This window comes from Polistes dominula, unplaced genomic scaffold (genome assembly GCF_049000335.1).
Source record: "Polistes dominula isolate Pdom_NZ unplaced genomic scaffold, Pdom_raw_medaka contig_73, whole genome shotgun sequence".
Taxonomy (NCBI): Eukaryota; Metazoa; Arthropoda; class Insecta; order Hymenoptera; family Vespidae; genus Polistes; species Polistes dominula.
Window position 1 is genome coordinate 5549875 of NW_028300951.1, and position 23292 is coordinate 5573166.

The 23292-nt window shown below is 28.0% G+C and overlaps 5 protein-coding genes and 1 long non-coding RNA gene across 6 annotated transcripts; 4 read left to right on the top strand and 2 right to left on the bottom strand.

Moving 5' to 3' along the window:
• Window positions 1–2: 2 nt before the first annotated feature.
• Window positions 3–3656, top strand: LOC107068692 (uncharacterized). Its single transcript, XM_015325384.2, is given in 11 exon segments — window positions 3–687; window positions 926–1084; window positions 1198–1362; window positions 1457–1627; window positions 1721–1829; window positions 1905–2029; window positions 2032–2060; window positions 2141–2276; window positions 2375–2557; window positions 2695–3072; window positions 3176–3656. Coding segments are annotated over 11 exon segments (1809 nt in total). The 5' UTR covers window positions 3–608; the 3' UTR covers window positions 3451–3656.
• A 31-nt stretch (window positions 3657–3687) lies between these two features.
• On the bottom strand, window positions 3688–5397 carry LOC107068693 (steroid receptor RNA activator 1). The gene is made up of 3 exons (XM_015325385.2): window positions 5156–5397; window positions 4447–4929; window positions 3688–4363 (listed from the first exon to the last, which is right to left on the bottom strand). The coding sequence occupies exons 1-3, from the start codon at window positions 5172–5174 to the stop codon at window positions 4215–4217; spliced, it is 651 nt and encodes a 216-aa protein (XP_015180871.2). The 5' UTR covers window positions 5175–5397; the 3' UTR covers window positions 3688–4214.
• A 136-nt stretch (window positions 5398–5533) lies between these two features.
• Mat1 (CDK-activating kinase assembly factor) lies at window positions 5534–7475 on the top strand. Its single transcript, XM_015325386.2, has 3 exons — window positions 5534–5617; window positions 5863–6021; window positions 6120–7475. Exons 2-3 carry the CDS (start codon window positions 5898–5900, stop codon window positions 6956–6958), a joined length of 963 nt encoding a protein of 320 aa, XP_015180872.1. The 5' UTR covers window positions 5534–5617; window positions 5863–5897; the 3' UTR covers window positions 6959–7475.
• Window positions 7476–7616: 141 nt separating this feature from the next.
• Ppt1 (Palmitoyl-protein thioesterase 1) lies at window positions 7617–9557 on the top strand. The gene is made up of 7 exons (XM_015325388.2): window positions 7617–8024; window positions 8111–8217; window positions 8298–8425; window positions 8552–8710; window positions 8790–8907; window positions 9007–9165; window positions 9225–9557. Exons 1-7 carry the CDS (start codon window positions 7880–7882, stop codon window positions 9348–9350), a joined length of 942 nt encoding a protein of 313 aa, XP_015180874.1. The 5' UTR covers window positions 7617–7879; the 3' UTR covers window positions 9351–9557.
• Window positions 9558–9718: 161 nt separating this feature from the next.
• LOC107068697 (uncharacterized) lies at window positions 9719–18584 on the top strand. Its single transcript, XM_089171922.1, is given in 30 exon segments — window positions 9719–10013; window positions 10583–10682; window positions 11743–11764; window positions 11766–11833; window positions 11906–12206; window positions 12282–12350; window positions 12431–12596; window positions 12897–13122; window positions 13222–13375; window positions 13455–13584; window positions 13691–14026; window positions 14098–14250; window positions 14404–14576; window positions 14701–14983; window positions 15086–15200; window positions 15291–15405; window positions 15499–15624; window positions 15697–16047; window positions 16134–16304; window positions 16378–16533; window positions 16600–16692; window positions 16694–16708; window positions 16788–17063; window positions 17145–17208; window positions 17293–17434; window positions 17526–17640; window positions 17798–17898; window positions 17979–18117; window positions 18199–18302; window positions 18399–18584. Coding segments are annotated over 29 exon segments (4335 nt in total). The 5' UTR covers window positions 9719–10013; window positions 10583–10584; the 3' UTR covers window positions 18472–18584.
• On the bottom strand, window positions 18469–20310 carry LOC149032670 (uncharacterized). Its single transcript, XR_016176382.1, has 2 exons — window positions 19170–20310; window positions 18469–18935 (listed from the first exon to the last, which is right to left on the bottom strand). It is a non-coding gene; the product is annotated as an uncharacterized LOC149032670 (long non-coding RNA).
• Between the last annotated feature and the right edge of the window lie 2982 nt (window positions 20311–23292).

A 23292-nucleotide genomic window follows, 5' to 3' on the forward strand; every position in this document is an offset into this window, starting at 1 on the left:
ATGTCTCATTGTTTACCAATTTAAATTAATACAAGTAATCTTAGATTTTATTGTTTAAATATTTATTTACTAATTCTAGTTATGCTATCTACTAATAGTATATATATGTATTATATATACATATATATGCATATATATACATTCTAAACTTATATATATATATATCTCGTATGAAACGCCTTCTCTGAAATTTCCTTTCAAGGCCTGACAATAGTCAGGACTGATAAGAAAGTGGAAGCAGATATGAACCGAATCGTATTCGCATCAGCGGAAGTCATCTCCCTACTTCCACCAGAAGAATAGGATCACCGCAATCAACGAGAGATTCTTTTTGAATTCAGACGTTTAGTTCGTTTAATCGTCGAACATTATTTTTGTATATTGAAAACGATTTGCTTATTATCTTTGATAATTACATTGTATTAATCACAATTTATTCTACAATTCAATTTGAAGAAGTTATAATTTTAATTCTTTTCAAATTATTATTAAAAAAAAAAAGAATCTTTTATTTCGGTTGAATTTAAACGTCGATGCGTATACGAAACAAAATCATTTCAATCTAAATTTCAAATAATCTTATTAATTTGAGCAAAAGTGTAATAGTGATGAAGTGGTTTATTTTACTTTCTGTATTATCAATCTATTTAAGTCAGTGTATTATTTATTCAAAAGAAACATCTCGAAGTAAGTTATATGATTTGTCTTTTTAATTATATTATAAATCTTTATTAAGGATTAATGTTATGCTTAAAAAAAAGTCAAATTGATAGTGCTTATGTTTTATTACGTTATATGCAATGTACAGTATTACAAATAATACCGATCATTGAAGTTTCACTGTAGGAAGATACTGCTCACGAAGATTTGAAAAACGAAGCGTAACTGTATAACATAGAAATATTTATCTTTACTTCCTTGTTAGATCGATGTTCCGTTGTACGATTATTAAATGGAAGAGTACGCGAACGGGCTAGAGGTAGAATCATTAGATTTCATTGTAACCATGGTTACACCCTCGTGGGGAATAGTTATTCTACATGTATACATGGACAATGGGACACACCAGCACCAGTGTGTGTTAGTAAGTGTTGTTTTGTTTGGTTTTTATATAAATTAAACTATTAATTTGAAACATTAATTATATTTATACTCATTATTTTTATATTAGAAATAATTATTCTCGTATATCGATAGATGCAGAATGTCCGGCTCTTCCTAAACCCGAACACGCTTTAGTAGCTAAGAAGTATGATGGTGCAATACTTATGTATTTTTGCGAAGCTGGTTATACTTTAATTGGGGCATCTGAAATTTATTGCAATGGTCATAGTTGGAATTCAACAGCTCCCTATTGCAGAGGTAATTTTATAGATTATTCATAATTTAATATTCTTAGCGTATATACTTTAACGTGTGTATATATCCGAGGAAAATGAGTATGAAAATGAAATAGATACGAGCGCGACTGCACCTACTAAGTGTGACTTTGAGAAGCCGGATTTATGCTGGTGGGAACAGGATCCTCTACATGATTTTGATTGGCGGCGATATAATTTTGAAACACCGAGCTCGCACATTGGCACAGGTCCGACACATGATCATACGTTAGGAGCTGGAAATGAAGGTAGTTATTTAATTTACTTTTTAATATTTCAATTTCAATAGTTGTTATCAAATCCAACGGAAATCTAATTGATTTGAATTTTTTGAACTTCAGGATATTACCTTTACATTGAGGCATCCGGACGTCTTGTAAATGATACAGCAAGAATTATCTCCCCTCTGTACAATGCTTCATTAACAGAATCTGGATGCTTTTCATTCTGGTAATTAAATAATATGTAAATAATATATCTATCATAAATATCTATCATATTTATATAATTTTCAATTAATTCTAGGTATCATATGTATGGTGTTGCAATAGGTGCCTTACGAGTATATTTCAAATTAGAAACGGATACTAACCCACAGTTAATGTTTCATAAGGAGGGTAATCAAGGAAACCAATGGTTACATGGTATTTTTCTTTACCAAGAGTAGACAAGAATTTTCAGGTCAGTATACACGATGTAATATCTAATTTTTACTTTCATTTGAAATTATAGAGTTCACCTATTAATTAATTGCTTTGTAGTTAATCATTGAAGGTGTTCGAGGTATGAGCTATGTAAGTGATATTGCTGTTGATGATATTGCTATTTTGCAAGGAAAAGAATGTGATACTAACACAAGTGATATTAGTACTACCACTATGACAACTAATAATAATGGTATATTATCTATTAAATAAGAATGATTATTAAATTAATTTGTTAAGATTATTTTAACTTCTATTAAAACTTATGCAACATTATCATATAATTTTCAGATCAAGTTGAAATAGTAAATGCAGCGCAAACTTGCCAAGGAAGGTGTAACAATTTACCTACATCTATGTTCATTACTCTTGAGCCATCAGATGAAGACCCACATGTAGAGCAGTGCCAATGCACATCAGATTGCGCAGAATATGCTCTCTGTTGCCCAGATTATGCAGAATACTGTGTTCTTGGTAGCGATCCATTATTTCAATATATTATTATTATTATTATTATGCAAATAATTGCGATATTAATTTAATATTTGTAAGGAAAAAGAAAAATATATATAATGTATTATCCTTTAAAACTTATTTAAGATTATTTGTAGCTTTTACAGATGATGGGATTACTCAGGAAATTACAGAAGCTACCACTAGTACTACTACAAATCAAAACACAATTAATGTTACAAGATTACTACCAAATATTACTAAACCTATGAAATATGAAACGACAACTTTGTCAACAACCATAAATCGTAATCATATACCAATAGATCCAAAAGATTATATTGAACCCAATGCAACAAAACTAAAAGAAACAGAAGCACCAACAACAAAAATTTTTGTGGAACCTACTAAGAAGAGCACTACTACTACTACTGTTCATGTAACTGAACCCGTTACAGTACTTAAAACATCAACAACACAGAAAACATATAAACCAACGACAACTACAAAACAGGTTGAAATAACCAAACAATATGGTAATGTGTATTTAGATTCTATTAGATTATATACTTTATAATGACTGAATTAATGCTACTATATTTACTTCCTAAATAAAATGCATTAAATATTTAATTTCAGATCCAGAAATAAGTGTGAGAATAGAAAATCCCAAAAAATTTCATCATAACAGTGAAAAAATTGAACGGCCTGGTATTATTGGTTTAATTATTGGCATTTTAACCGGAATTATTGTAATTTCAATAGTAGCATTCTTTATTATTAGAAGAAGAAAAACTTACAAGCGTGGAACTGGAAATTCTTCTCTTTCTGAAGATAGTGATGTTCGCTTCTTAACATCAGATGAAATACTCGATTTTAATCTGGCAAAGCCTAGTGATAATGATGAGTTGTAAGATGTTATATGAATTATATGGTGCATTTTGCAAATATCTTTCATTAAACAGAGTGTTAGCTGAGTTTTCAAACGTGTGCATAAATTGATAAGTTATATCCAATGTGAATAAGTTTAAGCATGATGCAACAACAATCATTAAAATTTATCAATGAAACTGTGTTAGTGATCATCGTAAAATTGAAATATATAATAATGATAAAAATATTTTGATTAGTTCAGGTTAATTGACGACAAATTATTTGAATAAAACATATTTTTTATGGTATAACACATTAAGAGTACATTATAATTGAAAACAAAATAAAATTTAAAAGGTGCATTACAATTTAACAAATTTTCTTTTTAAATAAATATATAATATTTTTTTATATTATACCTATATATTGTATATACTGAACTAATTATATCCATAAAAGAAAAAATATATAAAAGTAAGTTATATATATATATATATATATATATATATATAATAATATAATAAATAAATATACCTGTATTTTAATAAATGAATTTTCAAGCTACTTTATGGAAGCTTTATTTATTATGTATCCAATCTTTTTGTGGTGTAATGCACTGAAGCAGCGTTTCAATCGCTTGGAATTTAATTCAAATGATATTTGAATATACACTCAAATCTGTTTTGCTGTGGAAGATAGAGACCACATAAAAGAAAATGCGTACAAAAAAATATTCCAAAACTTCCTAAGTAGCTATAAAAAATATTTATCACAATATATTTTTTACGAAAAAAAGCATAGATATCTATAAATCGTTGGGACACGATTTTCTTTTCTTTAAAGCTGAAATGATATGTCTAATACTAGGTATCCAAGCACTACACAAACTGGTGTGATCTACCATCAATGCAATATGAAGTTTGTCTGCTTTATCAACATCTTCTTCTTTCAATGCTAAAAGTATTAATAATTTATTATTTGATTTCAGTATTTTATCCATTAAAAAATATTATAATTATACATTTTATTAAACTCACCAATTGAAATGTCAAGTATTTTGTGTTGTATAGTATCATTTAATTTATTATCAAGCCAACAAGATTTCATTAAATCTAATCTCCTTTGAACCTCATCTATTTTATTTTCTACAACATATTTTTTAATGACCAAATCCAAATTTGCCATAGTATCAACTAAGGCTTGCTGTTTATCAAATTTTGTTACAGTACAAGTCAGTTGTGTATTTATATCAGAAGGTGTTATTAGAGGAGCATGAGGTGCTGTCTTTAAACCTAAAGGAGGAATTGATGGTGGCGGTAATGGCATGCCTGCTGTATTTGATTGACATTCATTATTGTTTTTTAATTCTCCAGAAATTAAAGGAAATGGAACTCTTTTATTTAGTATTCTTTTTGTAGATATATTTGTATTTTCTGCATATGGGGATGCCCATTTCGGTGTGTCATTCCAACCAGAATCATAAGAAGATGGTAATGACTTTTGCGCAGAAATAACATTATCTATTAAATCGAAATTGTATATAAATTAACAAATTTTTTATATAAATTGTAATAAAATATCTACTTATATATTGTAGTTTGACATAAAGTTTATTATGTTTATGTTCATTTAAGTAAAAAGTTAGATTATATATATATATATATATAATATTTTTATTTACTAGTCATTACGTATAATTCAACAATCGTTATTTAAAAAAAAAGAATGATGAAGTACAGCTGTTACCTGAAGACTTTTCGTCCATGTCGTTGTTAAGAGACACGTAAAAAGTATCTACGTATTATGATGATGCAGATAATTTGTATGCTCAAAAAGGATCATGAAATAAACGGGAAAGAGCATAATCGGATTAAATAAGTAATTAATAAAATAAAAATTTTATTCGATAAAAACCGTAAAATTATTTATTATATGTTAGAAGAATGTTAAAAAACTGAAATATATCGTTTATCATGTTAGTTACTTCACTTATTCAACTGCATACGTAGCGCACGCAGTGCACGTAAGCGCATGTTCGTCTTAAAACAGGCGGGAAAATATGAAAATCCTCTGACAAATTAATAATAAACTTTCATAGGCTAGTCAACAGAGGGCGTCTAGAGAGCGACATTAGATGGCGTAACAGCCAACCAGAGTTGATCACTAACACTTAAAGTAGCTTAAAGAATCTAAAGTAAGGTTATGAAGGTTAGAGTTTAATGTTCGTAAACAAATTAGAGGAGTATTATTTTTTTATACGGTTTTTTATTTTTAATATTAATTAATTATTAATCAGATTGCAGTTATATGTATCATTATTTATATCTATCTATTTAAAATGATTAATTTATTACTGAATAATTGTTGTGCTTCAAGATTATAGACCATTATTTTATTTGTTAATACAGTTATATGTATTTTATCGATTATATTATAATACAATTGTATTATAGTAGCAGCGTTATTAGTTCATAAATATTTGACCAAAATGGATGATCAAGCTTGTCCAAGATGCAAAACTACAAAATATCGAAATCCGTCATTAAAGATGATGGTAAATGTTTGTGGACATACTCTATGCGAGAGCTGCGTAGATCTATTGTTTTTAAAAGGTTGTTATACTTATGTGATATACTTTAATTAAATTTTAGAAATGTTCCAATTTCACATGCAATTATATTATATTTTATAAAATATAATTATTTTTAAGGCTCCGGATCCTGTCCAGAATGTCATATTCCACTACGAAGAACAAATTTTCGTGTTCAAATGTTTGAAGATCCTATGGTAGAGAAGGAAGTAAATATAAGAAAAAAGATACTTAGGGATTTTAACAAAAAGGAAGAGGATTTTGCTACATTGCTAGAATACAATGATTATCTAGAAGCGGTTGAAAACATAATATACAATTTGGCCAATGATATTGATGTAGTTGAAACAAATAAAAAAATAGATCAGTATAAAAAAGATAACAAGGATCAAATAAATAAGAGTAAATCCAAACTTGGTAGAAAAGAATATGAATTAGAAGAACTTTTAGAATTAGAAAAGCAGCAAGAAGAAGAAAGACGGTTAGAACTTGCTAAAGAAGAAATGGAAGCAAAAAAGAAAAAAATCAGAGATAAGGAGGCTTTAATAGATGAACTTACATTCTCAGAAGGGAATGCTAAAAGTATTGTTGATACGTTTACATCAGCGATACAGAATTCCAAGAAAGAAGCAAAGACCTCCTCTCCTAAACCTACTCAATTTAGTACAGGAATAAAGTTTGGAAAACAAGGAACGCAAAGCTACTTACAAATTCCAAAAGCAGAAGAAGGACCAATGTTTACATATAATCCTATTAGACAACAAACAGAAGGACCAGATGTTCCTAGTTGGCGTGAAATTCAAGCTCGAGGATACATAGCGCATGTTCGTGCAGAGACAAAAGTGGAAAGAGCAGGAGGATTCAAAGCACATGTTGCTTGTTTAAGGGCATTAGAAGAAGCTATGGCTAGCTTATATCACAATCCTTCACAGCATACTACAGAATTTACAACAGTTTGATTCCAAGTATTTTTGTAACTTTTTGTTTGTTTATTTTATTGTTGTTTTATAAATACATTTAAACTATGTGCCAAAAGCTGTAAGTGCCTCAGTTCTATAAATATTGTCTTTATCTCAATATACACTATAGTAAACAAATGATATTAATAATTTTACAAGCAATAGAAAATTTGTATCTTATAAGGGTACGGCAATCATATGCAATCTCTGATTTCTTTTAAACTTTGCACACTTCCAGTGGTCCATAACGAATATACATTGTACTCTCACTTATATCTTTTACTTTGGTAGTATAATGAACAAAATCAGAAGTTGCACATGATTGCCGTTTCCTTGTTAGGTTTTTTTTCAATATATATATATATGGAAATGTTCGTTTTAATAAGATTAAATTTCAGTTATAGTAATATAAAGTTATCTAGTTATAGATATATAAACAAAAATTAATGTATATATATATACATATATATTGTGTTCATGGAATTTCTAATTTAGGAAGAAAAATAGTCTAATAATATATTTTGTTGTTTCTTTCTTAAACCTTCTTCTACCCTGTCATGTTTTATTAAGTTTTATATTATTGTAGAATAAATTCAAAATCTTAGGAGTGCATAAAAGAGAAGAAAAATGATAAATAGAGCAAGCTTATGCAAACTTCAGGAAATTTATAAATGTGTATATACCGATACAATAGTCTATGAAGGGGATTTCTCTTGTTGATTTTATAGTTGATATTTTACCCACACTTGGCGCTGAAGTGTCATTCTTCGAGAGTAAGTGACAACTACTTTTTATCATTGTGATCTCGATTAAAGTTTTTGTAAATTGTGTAAAATAATTGTCATTATTTCTGTTTTTTAATAGGAAAGTTATTAGTTTATTAATTACATACGTATTCACATTCATTTATAATCTGTCATCATGGTTGCAATGTTACATTTTCTTAAGTTTACAGTAGTTTTTTGCATTATGTTATTGTTTACAATAAGTATATTTATCACTTTTACGAACATAAAAATTATTCTTAATAATTCACCTACGCCAATTGTTATTTGGCATGGTATGGGTATGTATTAATGTTCATATATTTTTGTTATCTAAATTCGTTATAAATAGATTTAAATTGAAATAAATGATTTGTTTTAATGATAGGTGATAGCTGTTATGCCCCTGGTATCAATTCTATTAAAGAATTATTACAAGACAAAATATCTGGAGTTTATGTCAAATGCATACATAAAGGAGATAATATATTTGTGGTAATATTAATTATTAATTAGCATATTTTTAGAATTAAAGTGTAAGTATACTCATTCAATAAGTTCTTATTTGTTCCTAGGATATAGAAAAAAGTTATTTCGGAAATATTAATAATGATGTAGAAGCAGCATGCAAAGAAATAGAAATGGACGTAAATTTACAAAATGGTTACAATGCAATTGGTTTATCCCAGGGTGCACAATTTTTGTAAGTAGAATCAGAAATTCTATATATAAAATTCTAATGAAAACCTTTAGATTTTCATTGAAATTATTTTATGTTATCTACCTTATAGATATTTATATAAACATATTTGTTATATTCTATTTGCAGACGTGCTGTAGCTGAAAGGTGTACAACTCCACCAATGTTAAATCTCATATCTTTTGGTGGTCAACATCAAGGTGTTTTTGGATTACCACATTGTATTGCTATAAATAATAAAATGTGCTATTTTTTTAGAAAGCTACTTAGTTCAGCAGCATATACTGAGTACTTAAACATATTATATTTAAAAGTTAGTATAAAAAATTAAGAAATCTTATTAATGGATATATTTTTTTTCTTCAAGTTTTGTCCAAGAAAGTTTAATACAAGCAGGGTATTGGCATGATTCTACAAAAACAGACGAGTATAAAAATAAAAGTCGTTTTTTAGCAGATATTAATAATGAATTACATATAAATGAGGTATGTCGTTTTAATATAAAATAATATAATTAATGATTATATAATATCAATACATTATTCATGGCAAAATAAATAATCGTGTTTTGTACACTTTTCTAGACATATAAAAGTAATCTTAAAAAATTAAAATCCTTAGTTCTGGTAATGTTTGAAAATGATACTATTGTACAGCCTAAAGAAACAGAATGGTTTGGATTTTACAAACCTGGCCAAAGCGTAGAATTGGAAAGCTTACAGGAATCTAGTTTATACAAAGAGGTAAATATTAATATAATTTACATTATTTTATATTTTATTTCATAATTTTTCTATTTCAGGATCGTCTGGGATTGCAAGAAATGGATAAGTTAGGTAAAATACATTTTATTTCTCTTGAAGGTGATCATTTACAATTTACAGAAGAATGGTTCGTAGAAGACATTGTGGACAAATTTCTTAAATAAGAAAAATTAATAAAATTGTAACAATAATTTTTATATACATGAAATTTTATTGAATGATATTATGATGTGATATATATATACATTAATGCAATAATGTGATAATTGTTATTGTTATTAAAAATTGTAACAAACTTGTAAATACAAAATTATTTTATGTTTTTATTACATTTTGTATAAGAAAATAAATATAATGATTATTTTAATTCATTTTCATTCAAAAGATATAATTAAATATATATGGAATATGTATTATATATATATATATATATATATATATATATATACATATATTTCAGACAAATGCACATTCTGGCAAAAGTCCAGGTGATCTTACAACGATGACTACTCAACTGATCCTACAATAGCAGCAGTTTCAGTGCTATTAGTGACGCCGCGTAACGTCGAGCCACAGAAAAATGTTTCGAATGTGGTTGTGAATACGTAACATAGAGTTTTAAGTAAAAAGAAGTTTGATACAATGTTGCCTTAATTTAAATTTATTAAATAGTGATTCCGTATTATGTAGTGAAGCATTTATTATTTTTCTTTTCATAGCTAGTAAATGTTTTATGCATAAACATGGATGATAAAAGTGCTATTACTTATAAAAATGTATAATCACAGTACTTTTCGTTCAGCGAATCATTATTTGAATTAATAAAAGTAAGTCAATTAAACAATAGATTTTGTAATTTAATAATAATACGCACGGAGCTTTTATATTGAAATATTTATGAAGATATATAATTATACTTTCTATTTTATTCATGCATATATATGCAATACATTTATTTCGAGAAATAGATATTTATATAAAGAATATTTTGTTAAAATTTTAAAATTTAAAAACTTTGGCGGGAAAAACTTTTAAATTGCAATGAAATTGAATATTTCGAAATATAATATTAAATAAAAAATTCTTCAGTTATATTTAAACGAATAAAATGAATAATTATTATTTGTTATATTTGAAGGAATCATATTTATATATAAAATTATATATTTTATTAAAATATAGTACTTTAATGATGAAATAAAATGCATAAGTCCACGCATGCGTACGTTAAATTTTTCGTATTATATAAATTACTAGTCAAATGAATTTCAAATTCCAGCATTTTTGTCATTTTGCATAATTTTATTTATAAGTTACGTAAAATATCATTTCAATAAATAAATAAATAAATAATGAATAACGATATATTAATTAATTCAAAATAATTAAAATACAGGAATGCATCACGCATATTCCTCCAAAAAAGGAGATTCTCTTTGCCCTCTTGGTTTCCATCCTCAGGTTCGATGGCCAACACGATGCAAACGATGCTTCAGGTAATATATTTATATTATTATTTTTTAAATTTAAAAACAAAATATATTAGATAAAATAAAATAGAAATTACTGTAAAAAATAAAGTTATTTTATTTCTTTCGCATGTTACCCTATTAAAAAATAACGAAGATCGATAAATGATCATAATAAAAATAATCAAAACTCATTTGTATATTTGAATATAAATGGTAATTACATTATTCATGTTGCCAACTTGTCAAGGTACGCAGTCACTGGTCACAGCGGATTTCTATAAACAGATTGAGCTAAACTAGATCCTTCGAGAACTCTTTAGTTTCTAATTACACGTATTTAGAAAATTCAATTAGTAACAAACTATGCATATACGTATATATGTATAAATCTACCAATTAATCATTTATAAATGGCATGTTTTTTTACCACCTTTCAAATACACAAACTATCATAATTTATTATCAGATTAAAGTGATTTAGTATTCGACAAACACATATCCTATCGTTGCATAAATCTAAGAATAGAAAAGACATATATAACTTATCCAAAATACGATTCGTTCACGTAAATGCGTCAGAGTTTTCACGTGAATATCTTAACTTAAGATAGAGGAGTTTTACCGATCTAACGTTATTAATCAAAAATAATGCAAATAGTTATTATACACGTACGATTTATATAACATTAAAGCATGAAATTTCATAGCGGAAAAATACAAGCAAAATTATAACAAACTTTATGTTTTTTCAAATAATTACATTAGTTTTCGTTATCAAATTTATAGACTTTCTAAAATAAAATTATAATTTATTTTTATAACTGTAATGTATATAAACAATTTTTTTTAACTGAAAAGATTTGGTCGGTAAAATAGTTTCATTGAAAGAAAAAGAACAAAAAGCGGTAAAATAATAATTACAGTCGGTAAGGAAGAATTTTGTAGTATGTAATGGCGCGTATATTTGAAATTGTATTTTATTATCATATGACGTTAGATCGTTCATTATGTTTCTTCTCGTTTTTTAACGACTTTTTGTTAAATGCATTTATACATATACATTTACATAGAATTTATTTACTAGAGATTACAAAGATCATGGTGAAAAAAAGAGGTAACTTAAGGGATGTAACATCATCGACGCCTAATCTTTCATTACATAGTTCATCAGAGCGGTGAGTATTTTAAATTCAAACAAAAAATATTAATAAATAGAATTTTTATTATAATATATCATTGAACTATAGCGATGGAAAGAGATCTTGGGCATCAACGACAAATTTGACCAAAAATGATCTTCGATCATCCAACTTGGATTCTTCGCTTAATTCTGTATCAACGTCTAATTTTTCTACTAGCGCTAATCAACTTAATGATGTCTCAGAATTGCAGAATAAAAATACAGCAAAAGATAAAAGGCTTTCTTTAATAGGTGAAAATTCTAGTTCTAAAAGTCAATTATATGATTCAACATCAAAATTACAGATCAAAGAAGTTATTAAAAACAATGAAAATACTGCAGGAAACGATGTGGAATTTATTATTCAGGTATATTTATTTATTCATTGTATATTGTTTCTGTGCAAATAATATTAAAACTTCGAATATTACATTTCATTTTAGGTGAAAAAATCTCCTACGAAAACTGTATCAGTAAATGAAATTCAAAGGCTGGAAAATGGCGTGGAAGAGGTAATATTTTTCTATTGCAATTAGTTATTTTCAAACAAAAATAAAAATTATTATTTTAATTTATATTATGTTTATTTAAGAGTGAAATTAAAAAATTAAGAAAAGATTTAAATGAAATGAAAGAAAAATGTCAGAGATTAGAAAAAGAAAAAAGTGAAATATTACTGCGTCGTTTAAGTACTATGGATACAATATCGAATAAAACATCTGTGAGTGAAGTAATTAAATTAGAAAAGACAATAAAAGGTATATAATATTAATTTATTATTATTATTATTATTATTTTTATAAGTTAGCATTAGGAACTCGAAAGTTCATTGCCGCAAATACCAAATCCCGTCATTGTTCCCGTTCCTGAGCGCGATTCTTTGATTCGCGGTCTTCATATTCTATTTCTTTCAGATCCCTTCTAATATTGTCCTCCCATATAATATTAATTTAGTATTATAAAATTTTATTTATGAATAAAATGTATAAATAATTAATAATGTTCCAGTATTATATAAAACAATAATAATATAATTTAACATCAGATATAAATTTTAGTTCTTACAGAAGAAAAGTCTATGTTATTATCAAAAATAAGAGACTTAGAAAATGAAGCACGTTATAAGTTAAATAGACGTGATACAGATAAATCAACGGAAGATTTAAAATCTAAATTAAAAGCAGCAGAAACTCTTTGCGAATCTTTGATGGATGAAAATGAAGATATGAAAAAAGAAATCCGAGAATTAGAAGAAGAAATATGTGAAATGCAAGATAATTTTAGGTATCCATTGACTTTTTATTCATAGAATCAAAAAAATAATTAAAAGTCAAAAGAGACATATATTTCTGTATTAAAAAAAGAAATTTTTATGTCTTTAAGGGAGGACCAAGCAAATGAATATACGAACTTACGAAAATCTTTAGAACAATCAAATAAAAACAGTCGGATTCTTTCATTTAAATTAAGAAAATTAGAAAGAACGACCGAACAATTGCAAAAAGAAAAAAATGATTTTGAAAAAAGATTACAAGAGGTAAAATATTTTTGAAACATACATATTTTAATCTTTTACTATATATGATTGATTTTTATTTTAAAACCTATTTATGTAGGTGAGAAAAATAGAGGAGATGTTGATGAAAATAAACAACGATTCTAAAAAAAGAACTGATTTAAAACCTACAGAACTTGGAACGAAAGTACAATTTAAAAAAACGGTGGATGATATGCAGAAACAAATAGGTTTACTATTTATTTATTTATTTCTTTTTTTATTTGTATATATTTATTTATATATTATCAGATCAAATTTCAATATTCTTGTTTACTCTTTATTATTCATTTCCAGATAATATTATTACACTTTTTGCTAATATTAACGATGGTAAAGAAATAGATATTACTCGTGAGAAAAACAATGAGAATACTATGAAATATGACGCTCTATTACGGGATTATGAATTAATAAAACAAAAATTAGAAGATACTTCTAAGGAATTGATTAAAGAAAAAGAAAAAGGAAAAAATAAAGAAAAAGACAAAGACAAAGACAAAGACAAAGACAAAGACAAAGACAAAGACAAAGACAAAGACAAAGACAAAGACAAAGACAAAGACAAAGATAAAGATAAACATCGCGAAGGAAAAATAACAGATGATAAAATGAATATGGATTTTCAAAATAGTAAGAATTTTCATGTAAGATATAAGTTTATATGTTAATAATCTATTTAAATATATAAATTAAATTTACAGTGAAAAAAAAATTGGATTATACTGTAACGTCTAGAGAAACAGAAAAAAAAGCATGGGAAGAGGAAAAAGAAAAACTTAAGTCAGAATTATTAGCATTATCGTTTGAAAAGCTTAAAATTTATAAAGAATTGGAAAAGTTAAAGAAAGATACTGGTGAGATTGAATTATAACTGTAGTGTAATCCTTTCTTGTTGTATTAGTATATTGTCTTCTTTTACTGCACATTTAAAAATTTATTGTTATAATATAGTAAAATATCGATATATAATATATACAATAATTTAATTAACTTTTGCTTAAGCATAGAAGCCATAAGGTCATCTGAAAAAGAGTATACAAACAAGATTAAAAGATTAGAGACAACAGCTAATGATTTGAAGAAAGAATTATCTCAAGAAAAGAAGAAGTGCACTGAAATACAAAATGATTTATCATCGTGTACTCAACGGGAAGCAAATATGACAGAAACAATATCAAATGTAAATACTATTATTATTTTATTGTTTACTTTATTTTTTCATTTCGTAAAATCTTTAGGTAATCATTTCTTATAAGTGTTTTGTAACTATATTTTACATATTATTTTATGAAATTATATAACAGATAGAACAGACCAAAAATCAACTTGACAAGGAAGCAAAACATTTAAAAGAAGAATTGGAAAGTCTTAGGCGTTCATCCGCAACACAAATAGCGGATTTAAAAATGGAGCTTACAAATGTTAAGAAAGATAAAGACAAATTAACTGCTGAAATAAAAAAAGAAAAATCTACTAAAGAGTCTGAAATAGCATCTCTTAAAAGCAAAATAACATCTTTAGAAAAAAGTGGTTTAGATGCTACTAAAATTAAAGAAATGAAAGCAAATTATTCTGATAAAATTTCAAGTACGTAAGTTTTCTTTGTCACAGTTCGAAAATTGGAATTATTTATGGTAGTTTTTCTTTGCTTTTTTTTAAATTTAAATATTAACACTGTATCTTTCTTAGAGCTTACAAATGAAATAGAAAAAATGAATGCGGACTATGATAAATTAAATGAAAAGAATAAAGCATTAGTAGTTTTAAAAGAAAAGATTGAAGAAGAGAATCAATCTGTAAACAGGTAAATTCAATCAATTAAATATGAAATTACATAATAATGCATGAATTGTTCTTTTTAGTTTAGTAGTAATATTTACTCTCATTATTACAGTATATTATTGCAGTATAAAAATGATTTAAATAAAAATCAAACAGAAATAAAATCACTTCAAGATTTAATAAAAGAAAAAGAAAATAAATGGCAAATAGAAAAATCTAGCTTTGAGGTAACCAAAATATGATTTTTATTTAATGGTATATATTCATCAATAGTTATCATATATATATATATATATATATATATATAATTATTATTACAGAAACGTATTCAAGAATACGAAGCATTATCCCATAAGCCTTTAATTAATGACTTAAGAACTGAAATTAATAGCCTGAAAAAAGAGAATGATGTAATGTTGAAAAGATTAGATAATGCAAGAGAAGTAGTAAGTGAATAATTAATAACTGGTAAAAAAAAATTATTTATGTTTATAAACTTATATTTTTCTTTCTTATAGAACGAAGATTTAGTTAATAAATTAAAAGATTACGATGCTGTATCCAAAGCTCATCAAGTGTTATCAGCCGATACAACGTCTCTTGAATCAGAAATACAGAAATTAAAAACTAATTTGACCAATGTTGAGAAAGCGAAAAAAGCGGATATAGCACAATGTAAAATGCATTATGAACACAGAATTACAGCAATTAGTGATGAAATGCAATCATTACAAAATCAATTGTCACGTTATAAACGTGAACGAGACACGTATAAGCATATGTTGGAAGGTGCCCAAAGGACAATTGCAGATCTAAAGTCAGTTAGACAACGTAAACAATCTTATACAAATTCTGAAAAATCAGATGAGGTTGGTATTTAGTTATGAAATATAAAAAAGTTATAAAATATGTATATATTTTGAAAAGAAAAGATGTAACCAAAATTTTGTTGTAGGATGAAGAATCCTCTAAGGCTAATATTACAGTTTTAGAGCAACAAATTAGTTGCATGGAAGATGAACTTTCAGAAACTAAACTTGAATATTCTAGATTGAAGACGTCATTGGTTTCCGAGAAATCAGCTTGGAATATTAAATTATCTGAAATGCAATCTCGAATTAATGAGGTCAGTAATATATAAGAAAAGAAATTATTTCATTAAGAATATTTTTAAAATTATATGTATTTACAAATTTCAGCTTGAAGAAGAACGTATTCTTTCGAGTGGACGATCAAAAATTCCAGGCGTTAAAGTACGTATGGAATTAGCTTGGCAAAAGGAAAGAAAAGAACAACAAAGATTATTAGAAGAAACAGCTACTCTTGCAAGAGATTTGAGGCAAACATTGTTCGAGGTTGAAAATTTTAATTTTAATAATATTGAAAATAATGAATATTTTAAAATGAATTTTGCATTATAGATTGAAAGAGAACGTGCTAAGGAACGTCTTGAAAATAAAAGAAAGCAAGATCAATTAAAGAAAGCATTTGACGAAGAAAAAGAAGAAAATAAGAAAAAAATTAATAGAAGTAAAATCAAATTTTATAAGTTTATTTTTTCAAATATTCTTTTATTAATCTTTACAATATTTTATTATATTTTAAATAGTTACAATGTGATTTATTGGAACTGCGAGATGCTCACGCGAAATTAAGAACAAGTAACGAGAGAATGAGACGCGAAAAGGAACGTCATGAAAAAGAAAGACAAGACTTGAAGAATGAAATATTACGTCAACGAGAATTAGATAATACCGAAGTGAAGAATATAAATATGTTGTTAAGACAAGTAGATGATCTTCAAAAACTATTTCCAGAATTAAATAATGCGTATACTTCAGAAAAATCAGAAATATACACGCCAACACCACCGAGAAGATTAAAAGTATATAATATAATCAAATTAATTCTATTATTATATATATATATAACAGTAAAATATACATAAATATATATTTTTTTATAGGGTCCTAAATCAAGAGAATCATCACCTATGCTCGATACGAAAAATGATATTAAAGATAAAACCGGTATTTTACAATTCTGTTTTTTTTTTGTAATAACATCTGTTTAATATATATAATAATAAATAATATGTTTATGCATATATGTAGGTTCTATGCAGCATTTGGAAAATAGAACAGAAAAATTAGAATACACCATAAAGAAATTAATGGATGTAGCAAAAGAGCTTAAAGAATCAAAGAAAACCTTGGATAACATGAGTGCTAAACAGTTGATGAAACTTAGTAAAAGGTGAATTATTACCACTATTAAAAAATGTTTCTTTTTTTAAAAGATTGATCCTATACACTACATTTTTTTAATAATATATTCTTAATTATAGATCAACATCTGTAGATAATACAACGAGAAGAGGCACGAGTCCTAATCCTTCCAAACCACGTTTGAAAGTAAAAAGCTTATCTTTAGAACAAACAACAGGAGGAGGAAGCATAGATGTAAGAAATAATATTATTATCCCTATGTTATATTTAATATTACTATTATAATTATTTAAATAATAGGCAATTGATAAAATGTGCCATTTTTATGAATATTTCATATATATCATATAACAATAATACTAAATATTTATAAAATAATATGTTTTTTTAGTCTCAAAATGTTTGGGGTACTGATAGTAACATGTCCAGTTTACAATCGTTGGAATCCAATCCACGAGCATTTACTTCACAACGGGATTCTAGTGTGGATAGGTATATATATTTTAAATATATTAAATAATTAATATCACATGAATTCTATTACTTTATTTTGTCTTCGTTATTTATATTAGTCGTTTATCTGGCGATTCCACGAAGAGTGAAATGTTACATCGAGAGAAAAAATACAATAAAGGTATAATCGGAAAAATTCGAACTAAACTTGTTAAATCTAGTAGTGTTGACGAAGCAAACATGAATTTAGACTATCGAGTAAGTAAAAAAAAATCATATTTTACTTTTATTAACTATGTCGTAAATAAAATGTAAATACTTAAATTTCAATCCTTATAGACTTCAGGCTCTGAAATGAGCATTAATGAAGATGTCAAAGAAGAAAAGAAAAAATTAAAAAAGAAATTATCTGACATGTTTAAAAGAGGTAACAGAAGCAGCAGGTAATTAATTCAATTATTTGATCATTATTTATATTATAAACTTTTTAATTATTTTAATTATAATTTTCAACATAGTTACTCTACTTTTTTTTTCAGCACTAGCAAGAAGTCTGATGGTGGAGATTCCAGCAGACCACCTTCAAGAAATTCAACAACATCCAAAACATAACTTTATACTATTATATTTTTGAACTGTACAATTCTCTTATTTATAAAATCGGTTGCAGCGTGTCAAAAGTTATCATTAAACGTACCGAGACTTAATATATACCTGAACTCTAATTTTATTGTCTTTGAGTTGCTTAATTATGTAATTATTTTGTCCAGCAAATTCATCTAGTAACTCGGACAGTGGGTCGATGATTTCCGCGTCTATGTATATAGGTGGTAGTTTTACTACTTTTTCTTTTTCTATCTTGTCTGCAATATTTTGTGGTTCTGTTGAATCTTGAAATAAATTATAATAGTTTCTTATAGGTATGTCTTGTAATCATTTTGTTGTAGTTGAAGCGGAAGAATTGTTATATTGTTGTGTGAGTTTGTTTATTTTACGATTTTTTGAACTTTTGATTGTAGATGATTTGGCGTTCATCCATTCTTGCTAGACTTCTGAGTCGGTTTCTGTTTCGCTTTCTATAGTTAAATTTCTGTTATTAATATTGATTAACCTATTTTATGTTTAAATTTTAGACGAGTGATTTTGAATTGGTTCTATCAACAGTTATTTAGTTTCGGGTTCAGCTATTGTTTTTATCGTATAGTTGAACCGTTTATTTTGAAAGTGGCCTAACTCTATTGTTGGTAAGAAAACGCATATTATTCACTTAATAATTGGCATTATTTTAATAGGAACTATAAATTTAATACCTTTAGATACACTTAAGCAGTATAACTCGTTTGTATCTTGTACGTATATTTTTAATTGCATTGAAACGAAAACCCTTCAATATCTTGATTCGAACATTAATGGAATTAGACTACTTTCAGAATAAATGTCTAAAATCGAAATTATAATATAACAATACAAAATATAATATTGTAAATAATATAGCTGTATAAACTGAAGTAACAAAGACTAACATTAATATCGAATACAAGCTAGGATTATACATGTTTCTTATTACGTTTATGATATTACTCAAAAATCGTTAGAATCGATAAACGTTGTGTGCGTGCCTGTGTGCCTATATGCGTGCGTATAATCAAATTACAAAAGGAGTTTGGGATTTTCTTTCCCTAGGTTACTAGGCGCGTTAAGGTGCGTTCTCCTTAACGCGAGGAACGGGCCGCGGAGAAAGGAATGGCCAATGAGACTCCGTGCGGAGGAAAGAAATTTCCAATTATATTTTTGATCCCGTGGGACGATATTTTATTTATCGGCGTGGTGTGCCACGTGGTCACGTACAGAAGATGCACAGAAAATACTTTTTACACAAGAGCGCGGTGAGAAGAGTGCGACCGGACGGTGCGACGGACGAAGTAGAAGTGATGATATTTTTCCTGCGTATGCACCGCCACGGCGATCCAGGCATCCGGAAGTAGAGAGAGCAACGGTCGCAGTGGTCACTCTTCCGCTCTGACCAATCAAAGGCGTGGTCAGGCCAATCAGATGCCCCTGCGGAACCGTGTCACGAGGTGCTTGCGTACGTTAGTGCTGGCGGCCGAGAGGTGTCAGCACTTTTCCTGCGCGCGCTGCTACAGCTGCGCGCTGTTGGCCGAGAGGTGTCGACACTGCGCTGGTGCGAGACGCCACAGGAGAAAAGATTCGTAATTGAAACCGTAGAAATTCGACGACTTGACTCAACGAAAGTGCTTCTCCGGGTTATATATGAATATATATATTCCGATTAGATAGCGACACATATTTTACCGGTGTAGCGATATGCGTCTACCTTACCGACGTGATACACTAGCACCTTTTCTCCCTATACGGGAACCACACCAGTTAAGTTCGAAGTTGGGCTTTATATATGACGTTCAAGTATGTACTTGCTATTATTAATAATAAAATGTTCCAACAGATGGCGCTCGCAAGCAACATTTTCAAGTGTGTCTGGAGGGTTGTGTACCTACAGGCGTATTATTTTTATAAATAATGATACAAATTAAATTTTAATTTTGTACTTAGTTAATGCATATTTTTAGAATAATGTTTAGTATCTTAAATAATAATAAACTATCTCTATGCTTGTCTTTTTTGAAGCGAAAACTTCTTTAGAATGGGAGTGATCTGAAAAGTAAATAAACGGAAACGAAGCTATGTAACGAAGCTATGAAACGGTTGCCATACTAAATAATGAGAGAAAAAGAGACGAACATAGGATTTAGACTGCGAGGGAATGAGACGGAATATAGCTATACAGTTTTTCCTATTCTCGGTCTCCTCTTTATGCTATGCTTCGTAGTTATCGCTCCTGGTTGTATATGTGTGTGTTTGTGTGCGACTGCATACTACAAAGCGTAAACACACATATTCTTTCGATACTCGAAATGTTTGTAGGTAGGAGCGATAGAAGGGTAAAAGAATAAACAGAGATAAGCACGTAGGTATGCGACAAAAGTATAAAGACCAAACGAACCGACGGTCGACATAAACAAGGAAGGTGCGTGGTATGTTTTTTTACCAAACGTGTCATTTCTTTTCTATTTAAAAATGTTCTATTTTATTGAAAAATTATTATTAAATTATTTATTTCGTAAATAATATTCTTATTAATGATTATGAAATATATAGATTAAAATAATTGTATTGTCTGCAAAATTTTACAAAAAAAAATTGATTATAAGATACATGAGAGAAAAAGAATTAGACAACATTGTAAAATACTTTTTTTATAAATATTCAAAGACATGTTTTTTAATTATAATGTTTGCGTATTTAGGAAATTTATACTAATTTTTCAATAAAATAGAAAAGTTTGTAAATACAAGAAACTCGATTACGAGGCTTTTTAACGAGGCTTGTTTACGAGACTCTTCTACGAGGCCTAATTAAACACACCCTACAGACTTATCGGACGAGACCCTACGGACTTATCAGACGAGACCCTACGGACTTATCAGACGAGACTTATCGGAAAAAACCTCACTACTTTTCGGAAAAAACCTCACTACTTTTCGGAAAAAACCTTACTACTTTTCGGAAAAAACCTTACTATAGAGGTGTTTACTACACTAACAGAGGTGTTTAGTTACCATGCATTTTTTAGTTACCAGAAGCAACTCGTCTCATTTCTTTGAATTGAGAACTTGCTTGCTGTGTAATATGTTATCCATTTATATATGTTTTCAATAAAACGTATAATAATTTTTGAATGTGATAACAATAATATAATCATAATATTATAACAAATAAATCCAACAATTATCCTACTCCTGATATTGTGCAGTCGTCTCTTTCTCTCGAAACTTAGTTTTTCGAAGGTTTCACTTCTAACACGTGTGATTTGCCCACATGATATTTTTTTTTCTCACACCTGGATGGAAAGTACGTATTTTGCTCCCTGTTTTCAGGGAGCAAAGTGCCACATTCCCGCCCGCTTGAATCTGTGCCAGGGAGAAAAGTGCCTCATTCCCTTCCGCTTGAATGTAGTAACGAATTAGTGCGCATGCTTCTATTTTTTAGCGCATGCGTACTAGTTCCTTAACCTTAAAAATGTTTTAATAAATTACTGCTCATGCTTATATATATTATATATTATGATATATAATTAATGATTTTAATAACATGTGTTGTCTCATATATTCTGTATTTTATTTATTTTTATAAGTTTTAAAGATATTTGTTTAGTTAAATATTACAAACATAAATAGGTTACTACGTATACATTTAGTTATTTTCTTGATTATGAGAGTTGTATTTGTTATTATTTATTATAATCTGTTTAAACTTACAATTCTTAAAAGTGACAAAAGGTGTATTGACGGTCAAAGAATCAATCACTTCGTTCTCGATTTGAATTTCATTTAAATGCTTTTTTTGGACTCACACAGACTTACACACATAACCTCTTCGATTTTCAACACTCCCCACAATAATAATAATAATTTATAAACTCCCTATTTAATTAATTGAATTTTATTTTAAAAATATTTTTTAAACTTAAACAATAATTTATATTTTTAATAGAATCTAATTTTATATTAAAATTTTTTTTTAAGTTTTTTTATATTTTATTTTATTTTTATATTTAAATTTTTGTAAAGTGGGGGCTCCGCCCCCAATCCCGGCGGGGGGCTCCGCCCCCTCAAACCCCGCCGGGGCTGTGCCCCCGGACCCCCTGATTGTTGTTAAATTTGCATAATCTTCGCAAAATGTATTAATTGACAACAAATAAAATAGTATATTACATACCTAGGACAGTATAGTAAGAAAGCGGCAACTTCGTTTTACGCAGCGAGAAGAGAGGAAGGCGGGAAGCGGCAACTTCGTTTGTTACAGATGCAGCGGGAGAAAAGTAGGCGCTTTTCGCCCGGGTAGAAAATTAGTATATTATTATTTAATTACAAGCGAACTTTCGATCCAGGTGTGAGAAAAAATTGTATACTCACCACGGGAGCAAAGTATGGCATTCCGACCCGCGTAATATTGTGCCATACTTTGCTCCCTAGGTGAGTAATATACTAATTTTCTTCTTATTTAGTATCGTAGCCGCTGCATCGCCGCAGTGTTTCATTTTTTCAAATCACCCCCATTCTAAAGAAGTTTTCACTTCAAAAAGCAAGGATTTTTAGATGACAAAGAAAAGTTGGACAAACGAGAGAGAGAGAGAGAGAGAGATAGAAACTCGATTTGTTGAACGAATACACGCTCACGTGTATGAAACACACATACGCTTACATAGAACAAGTTGATGCGGTATGAGATATTTCCTTTGTGTTAAAAAAGCAGTAGAAAGATTCCGATTTAGAACATTGTTGCAGCAAACGCAGAGTGCTGCCAGGGCACGTGTTTTATTCGAACGGAAGAGATGACACAATAAAGAGGAAG

Bases quoted from the DNA above. Each gene is read 5' to 3' on its own strand.
- Mat1 (XM_015325386.2), top strand. From the start codon at position 5,898: ATGGATGATCAAGCTTGTCCAAGATGCAAAACTACAAAATATCGAAAT. The intron at 6,022-6,119 runs GTTGTTATACTT...ATTATTTTTAAG, and splicing joins AGATCTATTGTTTTTAAAAG to GCTCCGGATCCTGTCCAGAA.
- Ppt1 (XM_015325388.2), top strand. From the start codon at position 7,880: ATGGTTGCAATGTTACATTTTCTTAAGTTTACAGTAGTTTTTTGCATT. The intron at 8,426-8,551 runs GTAAGTAGAATC...TTCTATTTGCAG, and splicing joins TCCCAGGGTGCACAATTTTT to ACGTGCTGTAGCTGAAAGGT. The intron at 9,166-9,224 runs GTAAATATTAAT...TTTCTATTTCAG, and splicing joins AATCTAGTTTATACAAAGAG to GATCGTCTGGGATTGCAAGA.
- LOC107068693 (XM_015325385.2), bottom strand. The intron at 4,364-4,446 runs GTGAGTTTAATA...TAATACTTTTAG, and splicing joins AATACTTGACATTTCAATTG to CATTGAAAGAAGAAGATGTT.